The following is a 15,908-nucleotide window of genomic DNA, read 5'->3' as shown; positions in this document are numbered from 1 at the left end:
GTAAATATCAATAAGCGATATATAGTTATTGTAAAAAATCAATTACAAATATACCTCATTGTGGGAGAAAAAAATGCAGAAAACATTCTTGTGCAGTACCATGTTTATGAAACATGAAAACATTCTAGCATGCTTACAGCAGGATAAACTTGCGAACTTGGGACAGAGTCAGAGTCTGTGTCTGTCAATCTCTGACTGTAGTGGCAGAGACTGGCTGCATATCAGCCACTGTCCCCAGTGTTGCCTTACATTTGGTACAGACTTATATATATCTCGCAAACTAGCATATAGCAGTTCTGGGGTACCAACAGCACCACTGCCTCCGTGTGATGCCATGTATGGAAATAGGCAGGAGAATGTTGACACCCTTCCCTGGAGCATTGAACACACCTGCAAGCAAAGATAGAGCACAATAAAAAAAAGTGAAAATATTTGCCATTTTTGAACTTGGATTAGCCAGGTTTCAGTTTCTTTGATTTAATATTACATCTCGTGGCATGATGTGACATGTTGCAGGCGCAGAACAAGACGCGAGTGGATTTAACAGAGAACCAATTTTAATGAAAAGTCCAAAAACAATGAGGAGAAGAAGCTAGTAGTGGCTACAAAAGCAAAAGTCGTGATGAGCTGTGTCATGAACAGCAGGTTCAGCAGAGACATGGAGAGGCTTGAATACGGAGCACTGGAGGCGGAGACCTGTTGGACTGAGGGAGGAGTGAACAGACAGAGAGGTGCAGGTGAGTATAAATGAACAGGTGAAAGTGGGCGTGGCTGAAAGTGGGCATGGCTGTGCCATTTGATTTGTGGTTCTTTGGCTGACTGACAGCTGGGCCATGATGAAAGTATCGTTTTTGTTTTAGAAATAAATTCCTATTGTTATTTTTTATATGATAATAGACCACTGTGGTATTTTAATGGATGTGGCCAGTGTTTTTTTGTCTTGTGAGAAGTTGTTAAATACAGTAGCATCCTCATGATTTTATAATTCATACTGATCATTGCAAGACATTCTAATCTGATTATGAAATGGTCCTTCAACAATGGTAAAAAGCACATCGGGACAGTAAAAATGTAACATGGTTTGTGCTCAGATTTTTTTGCAAGCCTAGATGATCAATTGCTAAAATTCTCTCACGTGAAACCTGTTGAGAGTGACCATGATTTATATTATTCATTTATTTCTGAAAGCAATATAAACTCACCACCCACTTCACTGGGATTATTTATTTGAGACACATTTATAGATGTTCATTCATGGACGACAGCCCATCTGTTTCTGTGAGCAGTTTATGTTTATCATCCTTTTAACTCTATGTTGGTGGTCAGTTTCTGATCCTAGAACTACTACAGTCTGGACAATTCCAGTTAGTAGTCTTCTCTCAGCTCAGTAATGGTACTGGCACTAATAAAAACTCCAGCTACACTGCTGTGTCTGAAACATTCGTAACAGTTCCACTCTCACTAACACACCACTGCCAATTGCCTGCCACCCAAATTATGTCTGGTCAGCAGTGGTCATGTACTCAGAAATTGGCTGGTGATGAACAATTTACAGGTCAGATGCAAACTCTGCGAGGCATAATCGGTGTTGAGTGTATATACAGTGCTGCTTGAAAGTTTGTGAACCACCCAGACATGGTCATTGTTTTCTAAAAATAAATGTAAATAAAACTTATGACATGAACACCCAAATCTCAATTTGTAAAGCAGACCTTTCAAGTAAGGGACAATCAGAACAGTGAAAGCTGTAATCTTTTGGAGACGGTCTTACAGCTTTCCCCAGACAGATGGGCTGTCAGCACCTCCTTCCTGTTGTCCTCAGATGTCTCCTTTCCTCTTTGTTGATCTGCATGCTTTATGGCTTGGCATGACAATGGTTGGTTTCCTCTCCCTTTTAATCAGTGTGGCTCAAATCTTTTCCCAAGGATCTCTCATTTGAGTTGTCTGCTTACTTGAGCACTCACATGTGTGTCACATGAGTCTTTTACCTAATTGACTTTACTAATGCACATGCTCTGGTTCCGTGTTTCATGTAGCCTCCTGGCAACTCACACATTTTCCTCAAAAAGTAAATCGAATTGATGAACATAAACCTGACATTTCATATACAATAAAACTGGTGATGATTAAATTAAGGAATCATGGTAAAGAAAAGTCTAAACTACCCAAGAAGTTCACAAACTTTCAAGCAGCAGTGTATGATATCGTGTATATTGAACAATTGTCTTTCTTCTGGCACATGTAATTTCCCTAAAGCCAGTCAAAGTAGTCTATGTTTAAAAGTTGTACTTTTGCTAAGTTGTAATAAGCTCCGAGCATTTTTGTTTGACCAAATTGCATTACATCACTTATTGCTGTCAGAAATTCATACATTTCTCACACTGATGACTCAGATGGCTCAGAGTAATTCAAACCTTCAGCCGTTCGAAAATGACTAACAGAAATCCCACCAGGTCCCCACCAACACCCTATGCTACTGCTGTGTTCTGTTTGGACCTCTAATCAACTATAACAGCACTCTATAGCTCTAGTGGCTCATGCAGAGATATTATGCATCACTTCTGTTTTGCCAAAGAGCCGGACCAAGCCAGTGAGTCCATTGCCTGATTGGTTTCACGCTGTAAATCTAAAACACTCAAGGACAAATTTTGGTTTATCGTTGTAAATCTGCAGCACTCAAAGACAAATTTTGTAAGATCAGTTAACTGAGAAAACATCATAAGAATGTGTTTAGAGTTCCTCCTGCCACACCAGGCGTGACTGTTTTCTGTCTGTGGGTCACAGTTCTGTCTTTGGCTCAGAATGAAGTATTATGCCAAGCACACCTCTCTGCACCAGTTACTCTTGCTACAGACGCCTGAGCTCAAGCCTTAATGTGTGTTACACTTATAAAAAGCATTAAAAGCTGTAGTGTATAAATGTATTTGTAATTGCCAATTGTATGTTAAAATCCACTACTCCAGGCATCATCTCAGAAGGCAGATCACTGGCTGTGCTATAGAGTTCTGTGGCATTCTCATTGGTCAACAAGATAAAATGAGAATTGTGTCCAATTACCCACAGTCTTCTGAAATGAGAGGAAAAATAGGGCCATAATTGCTACATGGTCACAATGCAGTTTTGATATAAATGTCCATCTAATTAATGATGACATTTTGCACTGAATCGACATTGTTCCATTTCAAATCCAGTTTGATACAAGAACTAAAATTATCCAGTTACATATAGATTGCACTGTTCTGAAGAGAGCAGACAATCTCTAAAAATAAACTATACAACAAATACTGAAATGGCACTTCTATTAAGAAATGTCCTGATTTTGTGATGCAGTTTAATCCTGGTGCAGTGAATGTTTGGGGTGAGAGTGGCCCGCTACGCAAAGACTGTCTCTGTAACGAGTCCTCAGAGTGTTCTGGATGACCTAGTAAGGAGCTGTCTTGTGTCCCTAGTAAAATTCACAGGAAAATATCAAAGGATGGAAGAAAAATTCACTGCTTTTGGCAAAAAAAAAAATGTTGTCACATGCCAAAGAGAATAACCAAAGGAATGTGTTACTTGATGGTTTTAATATGCATTTATTCAACTTCGCATAGGTCATCTTATCTGCAATATTTTGTGCAATATATAGTCTAACATGCACAAAATATCCAGACTAAACAGGTCATATGTTTAAGAGGCAATTGGAACATTGCAGGACTGTGCAAAGATTAAGACAAGTTATTGCGAGTCAATGAACTTCCAAGTATCTAAAAGTAATTTTTAAAAGATCTGTAAGCAAAGCAATAGCAATAGCGTAGACGTTGTTAATAAGTTGAGTTTAGGGGTTGATAGCCATGGGAGAGGCTGAAGCACTGGTTTTCTCCTAACAGCTTTTGGTCTATCACAGCTAAAATACACAGTGGATGAAAGGCAATATGTCACTTATACTTACACAGCGGACTCATGTAACCCTCCCAACATAGAACAAATGGCTTGAAACTACTAGGACACTGTTGTTGGATTTTCCAGATTCTTTTAATGGGAGGACAGATTCAACTAATACACCAAGAACTGATTGTTTATGAGAAGCAGTGTAACCCAGGGAGTCAGCACAAAGACTTTACAGGACAGCCCACCTGGACATTACGACAGAGAAGTCACAACAAGCACCACACAATATTCAGCTGCTGTCAACACTTGGGACCTGAATTAAATCAAACCCTGCATCATGAATGACACATTATTTTTGCTCTGCAGAACAGGATATCCATGGCTAGATGTGGCCGATTTCTGAGTCATAGCAGCCTAGGATTCGTTGTGAATGATTGGCACATGGGCATGGTAATATTTGAGGAAGTGATGCAAATAAGCCCCCAGACCATTCAAGAAACTAAAGATAAGGGACACGGCTCTTTGTCACTGCATGCCATCCTTTAATAGCTACAGTGGGAAGGGATTAAAGTGAATGATTTGCAGGTGCACATGTGACCGAAAAGGAAGAAGAAAGGAGCGCAGTGCAAATAATAACCTGTTTTCATTGTTAGACCGTAATTATGTCTGTCAGAATCCATCTGTTCAAAAGTCTCCTTGCTTGCAACGCTGCTTCTGCTGTAACCACTGATCCGTTTAGACTTGTTTGTACTCAGTGGTGTCTGTGATGAAGCTTAGGATAGGAAATGCTTAAAAATAGATAAATAAATTCACCTGCTGTAGGTCTTTCAATTCTGCAGGATAGGCCATTCATAAAATATTAAATAGCATTATTTTATTATTCAAATATTAAGGTTCTGGCAGGTCTTGTTTGACGTGATGTCATGAGCAAAAAACATTAATAAGATGCATTAATAATATGGATTAATAATGCATGCACTGGCAGAATATGTCTATGCCTTCTATAAAATGTCTTTCTTCTCTCTGAAACTATTACTTAATATGAATAAGGACCCAGGGAATAAGTAAATGGTTTACACCATAACATTCATTCTTTGGGGTTTTAAAGTTCAGTGTAGATCTGTTATTTTTTTCACTTACTTTTCTTTGAGTTTTAATTGTATTGGCAACTGCCAATATTAACAGATATGTTATGTCATTAACACAATATTCATTAGTATTAATATTCCTTGCTATTGGAAACAACAAATCCTTAATTATGACGGTGCAAATGTGTTCCACAATATGATCATTAAACCATCTCTTGTTTTTCTCCAATGTAAAGATGATTACATCTTGTAAGGAATACAATAGACAACTCCTGCAGTAATACATAAAATGGAATAGGAGGTAACAATGCTATTTTTAACAGCTTTGTTAATAAATTAACAGCAGTGTTAATGCATTTTTGTGTAGCACTACTAAAGCAGTTGCAGACTTCAGTACAGCACTTATTATTCGACTGGTCATTTACTGTATCTCTTGACACTCATGTCTTTATTGTTTTTGTCTAACCTGTAGGAGATTAGTGAAGGATCCTTAAAAGGATGCAGTTTCTACATTGTCCTGGCGGATTCTGAAGGGTTTATGTATAATATGAGCCTCTGTTTTAATATCTGTGAGAAAGGTAAGTAGTTTTGGCCAGCCTTGGAATGTGAATGAAAGTTTGTTGGTTTATCATAAATGGTAGAATTTAAATCAGAATTTCAGACACAACTGAAACATCCAAAAATGTTTATGTTCTATACTCAGAGCTTGGAGAGCTTGGAGAAGGAAGAACACTTAGAGCTCTTTAAATGTGCACATGGCAGTACCAGAAATGTCAGGAATGCATCTCATAAACATGGTGGGTACAGATCCAATATATTGTTAAGAAAATCTTTCTTCAATAAATCCAAAAAAGATGTTTTCACAGGACGGTTCTACTTTACAACCCATACTAACTCCTCTTATTTGTGAGTAATACTTTGAGACAAAGGTTTACCAATCCAGTGGAGGTTCACATAGGACCCAGACCACTCTCTTCACGTCAGCAGCCCAATGTTGTGTGCTCTTCTCTGGGGCCATCAGGTACACACATCCCTTCATCTGTATTTTGCTAAATTAAGGCCACTACGCATCCAGAAGGCCAAAGGTCTGGCCTCCCAGCTCCACCCACAACTACACTAACGTTAAATCCAAGCTGCACCTGTTTAAACATAAACCCACCGTGGTGAACAAGGCCAAACCCAACTCCTCTGACACCACATGCTCAGACATCAGCTCCTTATGGCTTTTGTGCTCTGTCAATAGCACACACAGCCGTGCTGCCCCCCACACAGCCACTCACTTCCTAAACTATCAAATCTATAGTGGACTCTCCTGTGACTACGCCTCTACCTGGCCCTACAGGCACCATTAATGCATATAAAGTGCCACCGGTTGCATGTGGATTTTCCGTCTCAGCAGGTTTTCTCCAACAACGCAAATCCATACCAGCCTCCCCGATGACTAGGGCCACTGAAACTCCAACTGCCCGCTCAGTGCTACCGATTCCATCTGGGCGTACCACGTTGCACAATGACACGACGCAGTTCCCCACTCACCTACTCCGTCCTCCGTGTTCCACCCTTCCACCTTTATAATGCATCTCCCCAACTAGTCTGTGCTGTCCTCATTCACTGCGCTGTCCGTATCCAAAGCCATTGACTTGCACCTTCAGCTGATAACTCCTTCACAGCTGCCCCTAGTTTACAGCCTCTAAAGCCAAACTGCACAAGCAAGGATGTGGCAGACTTAGCTACAAATCCCCTAACACCTACCTGTACCGGTCTTATATGTGCCTACCATGCAGTCCTCTCACCTCAGACAGATCTGCGAACTTCTTCCCCTCAAAAGCTTCTTCCTCTGCATCCACAAATAGAACTGTTAACTTCTAAATGTTAACTCTATAAAATAAATTATCTGTTTACTTTCCGAGTACAAGACCATGTCCAGCCTCAGAATAGTTAGCACAACATACTGTGGGACCTGTAGTTTGTTTGTTTTACCCACATCCACTAGCAATTCCAGTCTTGTGCTTCACCCCATCTACCAATGTTCATAACCTGCACCAATTTCCAATATGGTGCCTCACACACACACATCTGCCTGCTTTAACCTTACATATTCCTTATGACATATTCCATACACACACACACACACACACACACACACACACACACACACACACACACACACACACACACACACACACACACACACACACACACACACCTGCCTGCTTTATCACTATCACTAGAAAACATGATAAGCTTTAGGCTTCAGGCAATTACTGTTGAATGCTACAGGCTAATACGCTATGCACTTGTTGTATATCATGCTGCAAACTACCCTTACATGTTCCTTATGACATATTCCACACACACACACACACACACACACACACACACACACACACACACACACACACACACACACACACATATATATATATATATATATATATATATATATATATATATATATATATATATATACAGTATAATATTCCTTTAAGACATTCCTTTTTAGATTTTGTTCTGATTGATTATTTAAATTGCTGCTGATCTGTCTGCTGAAATCTGATGCCGCACCTCTCTCACCCCACACACTCTTCTGTTGTACCACATCCCAAAGGTGCTCTACTGGAATTAGAGCTGGAGACTTGTGAAGCTGTTAAGGTGCACTGTCTCATTGTCATGGTAATAGGTCCAGTATGAGATGACTTGTGCTTTGTAACATACTACGTTATCATTGTGGAAGTAAACAGTGGCCAAAAAGGGATGTTATCAATACTCAGTCTTTGTCATTCCAACAGTGCTCAGCTGGTGTCTAATCATCAAGGTGCTGTATCACCACTCCCCCCTCTCCACCATCAAGGTGTTCTCCCCTCTCCACCACAATGTTTCTATATTTCATCTTATTCTGTTTAAACTCTGGAGAGTGTGTGAAATCCCAGGAGACCGGCAATATTTGAAATACTCAACCAGCGACAATGCACCAACAAACATGTCAGAGTCAATTCTTTCATAGCTTCACCATTCAGAGACTTGCTGTTCACATTAACCGACGCTGTTCTGCTGGTACATGATTGGCTGATTGGATAATGTCTTGAATGAGCAGGTGTACAGGTGTTCCCAATAAAGTGGCAGGTGAGTGCAAATATACTTCACATGGCATATTACCTACACATTCCCTTTGTGTGTGTGTGTTTATTTATTATATTTTGAATTATTTATCAGTGCAAAAAGTGTTTCATGAAACTCCTTTTGTTCCTTTAGACTCTGTCGGTTTCAGAGGCTGTGGCACTATACCAAACTACAAGGGTGTCATCGGCTTGTTTGTTTCAGAGTGTTGACGGTCATTACCATGCTAAAGGCATTTTATAAGTGAAACCTCAAGTAGAACCCTGAAAAGCAAACCTGTGTTCTTTAATCCAGCTACAAAATATTAAAATCTTTGAAGAAAACTAATGTTTGTTTTCATGTTTTCTTGTGTTAGCGTTTAGCTATGTATTATGTACCATTTATTTTGCATACAAACACTTCCTGTTGAGATAAAAGCTTAAAATATCTAATGTGTCCTAAAACCTTTGTATGGTACTACATATGGAGAACTTCTGAAACATCACAGGCATATGCACATGCACACATTATAGAAATAAGAATTTATTTTATTTAACATTTAAAATGATCTGCAAATGGTTCAGTACATGAATCACATAAAGCATATTGTTTGGGCAGACAGGCGAGGTATAGTCAGATAGTGACTGTCAATAAGAGAACAGAAAGACATGCATATGCAGTCTAAGCCGCTTTGGTCTGCAACTTTGCACAATAGCCAGTGCTGCCATGACATTATCAATATGCAGTGTTTCTTATTCCCTAAAAAGGCACATGGGACTGGCCTGGTTTTAGTGCATTTATTATACATATAGAAATGTGCATTCAATGCTGATTTAATAATGGGCATAATAAAAAAGTTTGGCTTGCTATAATAGTGGTGTGGATTTAAATATATTCAACCTCATTCTGGAATGTCTAACTTTGATCCTCTCAACTAGACACCTCAGCTGGACTTCTGACAGTGAACCTATTATAAATGGATCATACACTCACCCACAAAGCACATTTCAGTAGATTCAAATACACACCAATAGCTGAATTCAGGTAATAGAGCTGGTCAGTCTATTTTAGTACAAAACTTCTCAAACCTTAAACTGCACTTTACTGAAACTGAACTTTGCAAAAGAGGTGATGATGGAGGTTTGAATGATTAAAATAATATACATCAATATGACAAATCAGTGACACTCATTGAAAATATAAAACATGAAATAAAAGTGGGACTTAACTTATTATGTTGTTTGTTATCCCATGACTTTATGTGCATTCCATAGCAGCCTAAAGTGTTATTATCATCAGCTACCAGCTACCAACTATACTGTGCCCTGTATGTCTGACATGGCAAAATTGGCCGTGTTTAAACCCCAAATGCGGGAGAGGAAGTACATTTGCAGGAGTCATGGTTAATATAGTCGTTGCTATACTGCATTCGACATACTCCGACAAACTACCACACTTTCTCAATGCCAGCTTTTCTTATTGCCTTGCCAGCTTACTGAAATATGTGCTCAGTATTATTGTTTTACTTTGGTAGTTTAAAATGTGAAAGTTTGTATTGCAATGTTTTATCTTGTATGCAATGCATTATATTGGAATGTCTTCTTTTGTAATGGGAATCATTCAGCATAATCACATTTGCTAATAAATCTAGTTGTGTGTGGATGGGTGTTAATGTTATTGTTTTATTTATTTTGTTTGTTTGTTTTTACCATTAAGTGTGTTTTAACACCACAACTGCTTATACTTCACCGCAATTAATCTACATATATGTATGCATAAAGTATGCATAAAATTTTACCTTTCCTTAACCTCAGACATTTGACATAAGTAATCATATTCCAGTATCACAAATAAAGTTTTTGGAAAACACAATGAAAACTTTACAAATAGTATTAAACCGTCATTATGTCAATCTGAATTATGCTGTTTTGTGACAGCACTGGTAAGTGGGAGACTCCTGGTGGTTTGAGAGGGTTAGTGCATGTCAGTGTGGTCTTGGTCCTTGTTACACTTTCCTGTTACAATTGATTTCATGGAAGATGATATATCAGCTAAAAGGTTTTGGACTTTTACAGTTATCCTTCTAGGCAGTACTCTAGTTCAGGAGATAAACTAATCCTTTCCTCAGAGAAATATAAATATCTGATATAGAGAGTCTTCAGGCACAGCCATGAGATGCTTTAGAGCTTTACTGATTACCTCAGTCATGGAAACACCACACCATGTTAGGTATTGGAAGAATCTGAACTTTATTCAAACTGAACTTTATAATCTAGACATTATTTGTTTGCTTTTATCAAAGCATCAACTAAATATTATTTAATGCAAAATGATTAATTGTATTTGGGCCATGCCCATAACTTTGTAAATTTACTATCAATACCTCATGGTTTTGCTTCAGTCTTTTAAAGTTGAGGTCTGACCTAATCTTACTAACGTGCATTTTTCTGTGATTTTTTTAAGTGGACATAAAATCAATATCACTTTACTCATTTACTCATAGAACTGTAAGAAACCATGAAAATACATAATAGACATAATGCACTAACTGGAATATCACAAGTGATCGCAGTACTGATCATAATGCACTGAGTACATCACCATTAAAGAAAGATCAGGTGTTGCCTGAGTGTGATATAACTGCTCCAGCATTGATGTTTTGTTACGATATGATATATGAGGAAAAGACCTTTATGTCAGATGCTTATTATGGTTCTCACATGCCATGTCCTCATAGCACATATATATATATATATATATATATATATATATATATATATATATATATATATATATATATATATATAGAAAGACTTTATTCTGCATAACTGAAGTGCATTCCCTGTTTTGTATCACACAGAGGAGGTTTATTTTTCTTTATGCCATCTTTGGAAGGTTTTTTAGACACCATTGCTCTTGTCTCTATAAAAATCCATGTAAAGACTGTGAGTGTGATGTCTTCTGCATTTAAATAAAATATAACTAGAAAACACATCAAGCTTACTTTGTCCCCCGACATCAAGCTCCTGCCGTTTTGTGGTCCACACGCCTACAGTAGAAGATCCAGGTCATGTGAGTAACTCAACTGTAATTTCCTAATTGCTTCTGTAATGTAGAAGGAATAAAAAAATCATTGAATAATTTGTTAAACTTCACATTTTTCACAACAAAAGTAACTTAAAAGTTATAATCATCTATTTAAGTAATGTATACAATATCTTCTCCAACCTTTCAGATTGAATTATCCTTTAATATAAAAATAACCTTTCAGGTTTAGGCCAGTATATCAAACATCCCCGCGTTTGTCAAAAAAAAAAAAAAAAAAAAAAAAAAAAAACAGAATTACGATGTACGTTACTTTGTCTGACTCAAAGGACACTCGAAAGTGTGTTTAAAAAATTAATGAAAGTGCACCAAAAGCTGTCAGCGTGATGTAAACATGTTTCTAAACAGTACAGCCCTGTTTGGGTAATGACATGTGTTCATTTTCATGGTAATCTTTAAGCCTCCGCCGGGTCGCACGGAACGTTTCCTTTTATCAAACGTTTCTGGTCGACCTGTATGTGAAACCTGTACGCTGGTGTCACACCATTAGGAGACCCCTGTGCTCAGACATGGCAAGGCCAGACCTATTCAAAACGATACTGTACACAACGAACAGTTTACTTCAGCAAGAGAAATACAAAGTTGCACTTGCTGTCCTAAAAGGATTCAGGAATGGCGCCGTGTGAGTGTCCCTTAATCGGAACGGCTGTAGATATGTTGGCTAAGCTAAGACAGATGGCTACATTACGATAACGAATGTATCACAGCTCAAGGGTTTTGAATATTTAACCTTGGCTTAAGACGCGTAACTAGAAATGCAATCTGCGTTTTTATTAATCTGCAATTTCCTGTATATCTGACTGAAGTTAAAATGTCACTGTCATTCTTACAGATACGGTGCCAAGATTCGTGCACCACATGCCCTTGTGATGACGTTTCTTTTTAGAAGTGGAAGGTAAATTAACTTTAAAATAACTATATTTTATTTTATGTACCAATATCCTGTACATAAATGAAGACTAGTATGTGTTGCACTGATAAATCACAGTGGCAAATTATTTAAGTCTAGGTTTAATCTCGACCAAGGAACCCACCATATGTTGGCATTTGACACTAGTTGTACTAGAGATTCTGCTTTAAAATTACAGTTAAAGATGGATTTAGCTAGTCAGAAATTAGCCACTACATGTGTAGCATTCGCAGAACGTTTCATTTCACCACAAATTCTCACAAATGTATCTGTGTTGCTTGTACAACTGATGAAAGAAGTCTGTTTGAACTGTCCTGTTTTTCTGGAAGCCTTGTGTACTGCTACAGAGGGAGAGAGGCAGAGGAGGGGAGAGAGGAAGAGGTAGAGCGGAGGAGAGGGGGAGAGGAAGAGGTAGAGTGGAGGAGTGGGGGAGATGGAAGTTGAGAAATGGAGTAAATATTGAATTGTGGTGTAGTATGAAATGCTTTTGAAGAAACGTTTCAGACAGACATATCTAATAGATATTTAAATCCTCTATGGATATGCAAATCATAACATTGTTTCCATGTGGGGTTTGAAGTTCCAAGAGTGTAGCTCAGTTATTTATCTTTGTGTATCCTTACTTCATTCCTGCTTCATAGCAACAACTGCCAGCATGTGTTCTGTGCTTTCTCGTTTGCTTTCCAGTCTGAAATCCAAACTGAAAGCCATAGCCCAAGCCACATATATGCACTCAAGGAACCTAGCCTACTTTGTGTTCACATATAAAGGACTACAGGCACTTCAGGAGCACGTTCAAGGAAAGAGCCGCCCGTATCACTCATTCTTAGCTGCTTGTCTTGGGGGTTGGCTGGTATTTGGAGAAAATAACAACATTAACAGCCAGGTGAGTTAAGAGGTTGATTATGTTACATGCAAACATGGGGGTTGGGATTAATGAGTTCACACTGATTATGCTGATATGATTCATGGTGGATGAAGGGTTGTATTGTGCCACTACCACATCATTGGACTGGGGGGCAAGGTACATGCACATTTGTGCATTGATCCTTTTAGAATGTTGTGTCATTCTCATGTGACATAAGTATGCCTTTTAATAAGTATTAATATAAGTATCCTATGTTAATATCATGATAATTTTACTGTGACGGGTTGAATATAACCTTGGTTCAGTTAATTATTCTCATTCTTTAGGATTTTTTGGCCATTTTAGTTAGGCCCTCTTCAAACAGGAACTGGGGTGCTTAATTTGAATGTAGGTACAAGTTGCCATCTTGGAGAGATGAAAGGATGAAAGGACGTTTGTGTGGAGCTTCATTACCAGCCTTAAAAACAATAGAATTGAAGTCAAATGTATTTATATAGTGTTTTACCACATGCAGTATGCCAAATCAGCTTTGAAAAAGTGTGCTTCCATATTCCTCATGAGCAAACCAGTGGTGACGATGGCAAGGAAAAATCACTGGGCAGATGAAGGAAAAAACCTTGGGAAGACCATGACTCGAGGGAAACCATCCTCCTTGGTTCAGCTTACATCCCATGTAGCTAGTTCAGTTCAGAGAACACGTGGGTCCATCCTTTGGAGGCATATGGCAGCATCAGGGCATCTTCTAACATGGCAGCGATATTTACTGGTGGCAGCGTCACCGATGAACAGGTCTAATCATGTTCTAGTCTTGTGTGCTTGCTTTTGTTTGTTGGACTGTTTAGTGTTCGTTTTTGCTTGAATTATTTTCTTTTTTGCTGAATAGAAAATCTTCTGAGGGAGAAATCATGGATTATATTGAGACGTGCAGCTATTCTGAAAAAAAGATTTCAGAATTTTGTTAAAAAAAGATTGAATTGAATAGTCTGAAGTTTTAGTCTGAATAAAGTTTTTAGTTTATATATAATGTTTTGTGGCAACATCTGCCTCTTTTGTTCGTTTTGTTAGTTGGTGAGCTGCATTTAATTTCCTAACCAAATATAAGCATGTTCTGTTTAAATGGCAATTTCACACCACAAAAAAAAAGACAATTTCTAAATTCATAAGTAAGCAGTAATATACGTTAAGACTTTGGATAGATTCTTTGTATGTTCTTACCAGTGAAATGTATCTTCTCTCTAAGGCCTTTATTGGCTGACCTAGGTGTGTGTGTGTGTGTGTGTGTGTGTGTAAAAAAACGTTTTCATATATTAGTCTGACTATAGTCCTGCCAATTTCTTCTTTTCTAGATAAACATGTACTTGCTGTCTAGAATTCTGTTTGCCTTGTCTCGCCTGGCTGTGGAGAAGGGCTACGTTCCCCAGCCCAAGAGAGACCCCTTCCCGCTGTTTGCCACCATCGTGTGGGGTGTTGTCCTCTGGCTGTTTGAGTACTACCCCCACACCCTGCAGCCATCACTCCAGTCCTCCATGACCTACCTCTACCACGACAGCAACGTGTGGCACGACATCTCCGATTTCCTTATTTACAACAAACCACGGACATGAGCAAGTGATCTCTTCACGATTTCTCGTTTAAACAGCAAGTCTCATGTCAAGCAGTAAGAATACAACACCTGTTTGTTTTGTTTTCTGATATTGTTTCCAGGGGGTTGATGGCCCTTCAGATCGACACTTGGACATATTTTCTTTGTGGCTTGAATTCGTGTCTGATGGCAGCCTGGTATTAGTGATCCAGGGTTGAAGTTCACATGTACATGCTGCCTCCTGTAGGTTATTTGCACATCACAGTACAGAGTACACTACAGTGACTCATCATCTACACTGAAGAACACTCATTTAAAATGAGATGACACTTTCCGTTTAGCACAAGGCATCTGTATATGTTTGCACACATTTTGTGTATATTCTGTAAGACTGAAGATACCACATCTGTTATGATTGATTGCCCAAGAATCACTTGAAGAGACTTAGTCTAGTTCATTACTGTTTAATTACCCTGATCTTTACATGCCACAGGAAAAAACAGAAATAGGTAGGTGCCCTAAAATATATGATAGTATATATAGGAAAACCACAGTACTGTACATCAGTTCAGTTATTAAGAGAGAGAAGTACATGAGTAACATCCCATTTGAGGTCTTTTCTCCTAGACTGTTTCAAAAAGTGACTTAATTGCTCCATTGTGGTTTATTTTGCATTTGTGAACACATTGAAGGAACATTAATTTTTCAGTGACTCCTTTAATTGATGAAATGACCATTATACTGTCACCTAGTGGCCTGAATGTATCAGATTCTGTACAAATTTTATTTTAAGCGTACCTTCCTACATATGGGGGAACTGCTCTTTGGAACAACCTTTGGTTAATCTGAGGACTCCTATGGACTGCACTTCATAGAAAAAAAATCTAAAATAACATTCATAAATATTGTTTGTTGTTTTATGCTGATTAAAATGACTGATTGCTCCTTTAAACACGTTAAGATCTGAGACTGAGCCGACCTCAGAGCGGCCGCGAGGTGGTCCTGGTACGGTTTGTTTGTGGTCCACGTTGTGAGACAATGAAGCTCCACTCCATTTCACATTATCTACAGCAAATCTTACAAACACACAGAAGCAATCTTGATGGCTAAAAACAAACATGATGAGAATAGCAGGGTGTGGGATGGTGTTTTTCTGCAGCAAAATTCATCTCCCCTGTGCTCGTCCTCTTAAGTTTAAACCAATCCTGTTTCTCTCATCTGCCTTATGAAAATAACATCAGTGTATAACATATCCTGCTTGCATTTTTAAAGGAGGTGTGACAAGGGTGTGACAAGAGGACCAGGAAGAGAACAGGGTTCTGTTTAAACTTTATAACGAACTATATGTGGAAACACCTGTGGAGTACGGTACATGACGTATCTGGATTT

General features: G+C 38.5%; 1 protein-coding gene and 1 long non-coding RNA gene across 2 annotated transcripts; both read left to right on the top strand.

The window, feature by feature from the left end:
* Positions 1 to 610: 610 nt before the first annotated feature.
* On the top strand, positions 611 to 5,978 carry LOC143521106 (uncharacterized). Its single transcript, XR_013132650.1, has 3 exons — positions 611 to 737; positions 5,431 to 5,536; positions 5,662 to 5,978. It is a non-coding gene; the product is annotated as an uncharacterized LOC143521106 (long non-coding RNA).
* A 5,634-nt stretch (positions 5,979 to 11,612) lies between these two features.
* On the top strand, positions 11,613 to 15,471 carry pxmp4 (peroxisomal membrane protein 4). The gene is made up of 4 exons (XM_077014332.1): positions 11,613 to 11,781; positions 11,992 to 12,054; positions 12,757 to 12,955; positions 14,284 to 15,471. The coding sequence occupies exons 1-4, from the start codon at positions 11,669 to 11,671 to the stop codon at positions 14,539 to 14,541; spliced, it is 633 nt and encodes a 210-aa protein (XP_076870447.1). The 5' UTR covers positions 11,613 to 11,668; the 3' UTR covers positions 14,542 to 15,471.
* Positions 15,472 to 15,908: the final 437 nt, after the last annotated feature.

Source organism: Brachyhypopomus gauderio, chromosome 8, assembly GCF_052324685.1.
Source record: "Brachyhypopomus gauderio isolate BG-103 chromosome 8, BGAUD_0.2, whole genome shotgun sequence".
NCBI lineage: Eukaryota > Metazoa > Chordata > Actinopteri > Gymnotiformes > Hypopomidae > Brachyhypopomus > Brachyhypopomus gauderio.
This window is presented reverse-complemented; position numbering and strand designations above follow the sequence as displayed.

What these genes read in the sequence shown, in the direction of transcription:
- pxmp4 (XM_077014332.1), top strand. Translation starts at nt 11,669, where the DNA reads ATGGCAAGGCCAGACCTATTCAAAACGATACTGTACACAACGAACAGT. An exon ending in GGATTCAGGAATGGCGCCGT is followed by an intron (nt 11,782 to 11,991) that starts GTGAGTGTCCCT and finishes TCATTCTTACAG; the next exon opens with ATACGGTGCCAAGATTCGTG. An exon ending in TTTCTTTTTAGAAGTGGAAG is followed by an intron (nt 12,055 to 12,756) that starts GTAAATTAACTT and finishes TTTGCTTTCCAG; the next exon opens with TCTGAAATCCAAACTGAAAG.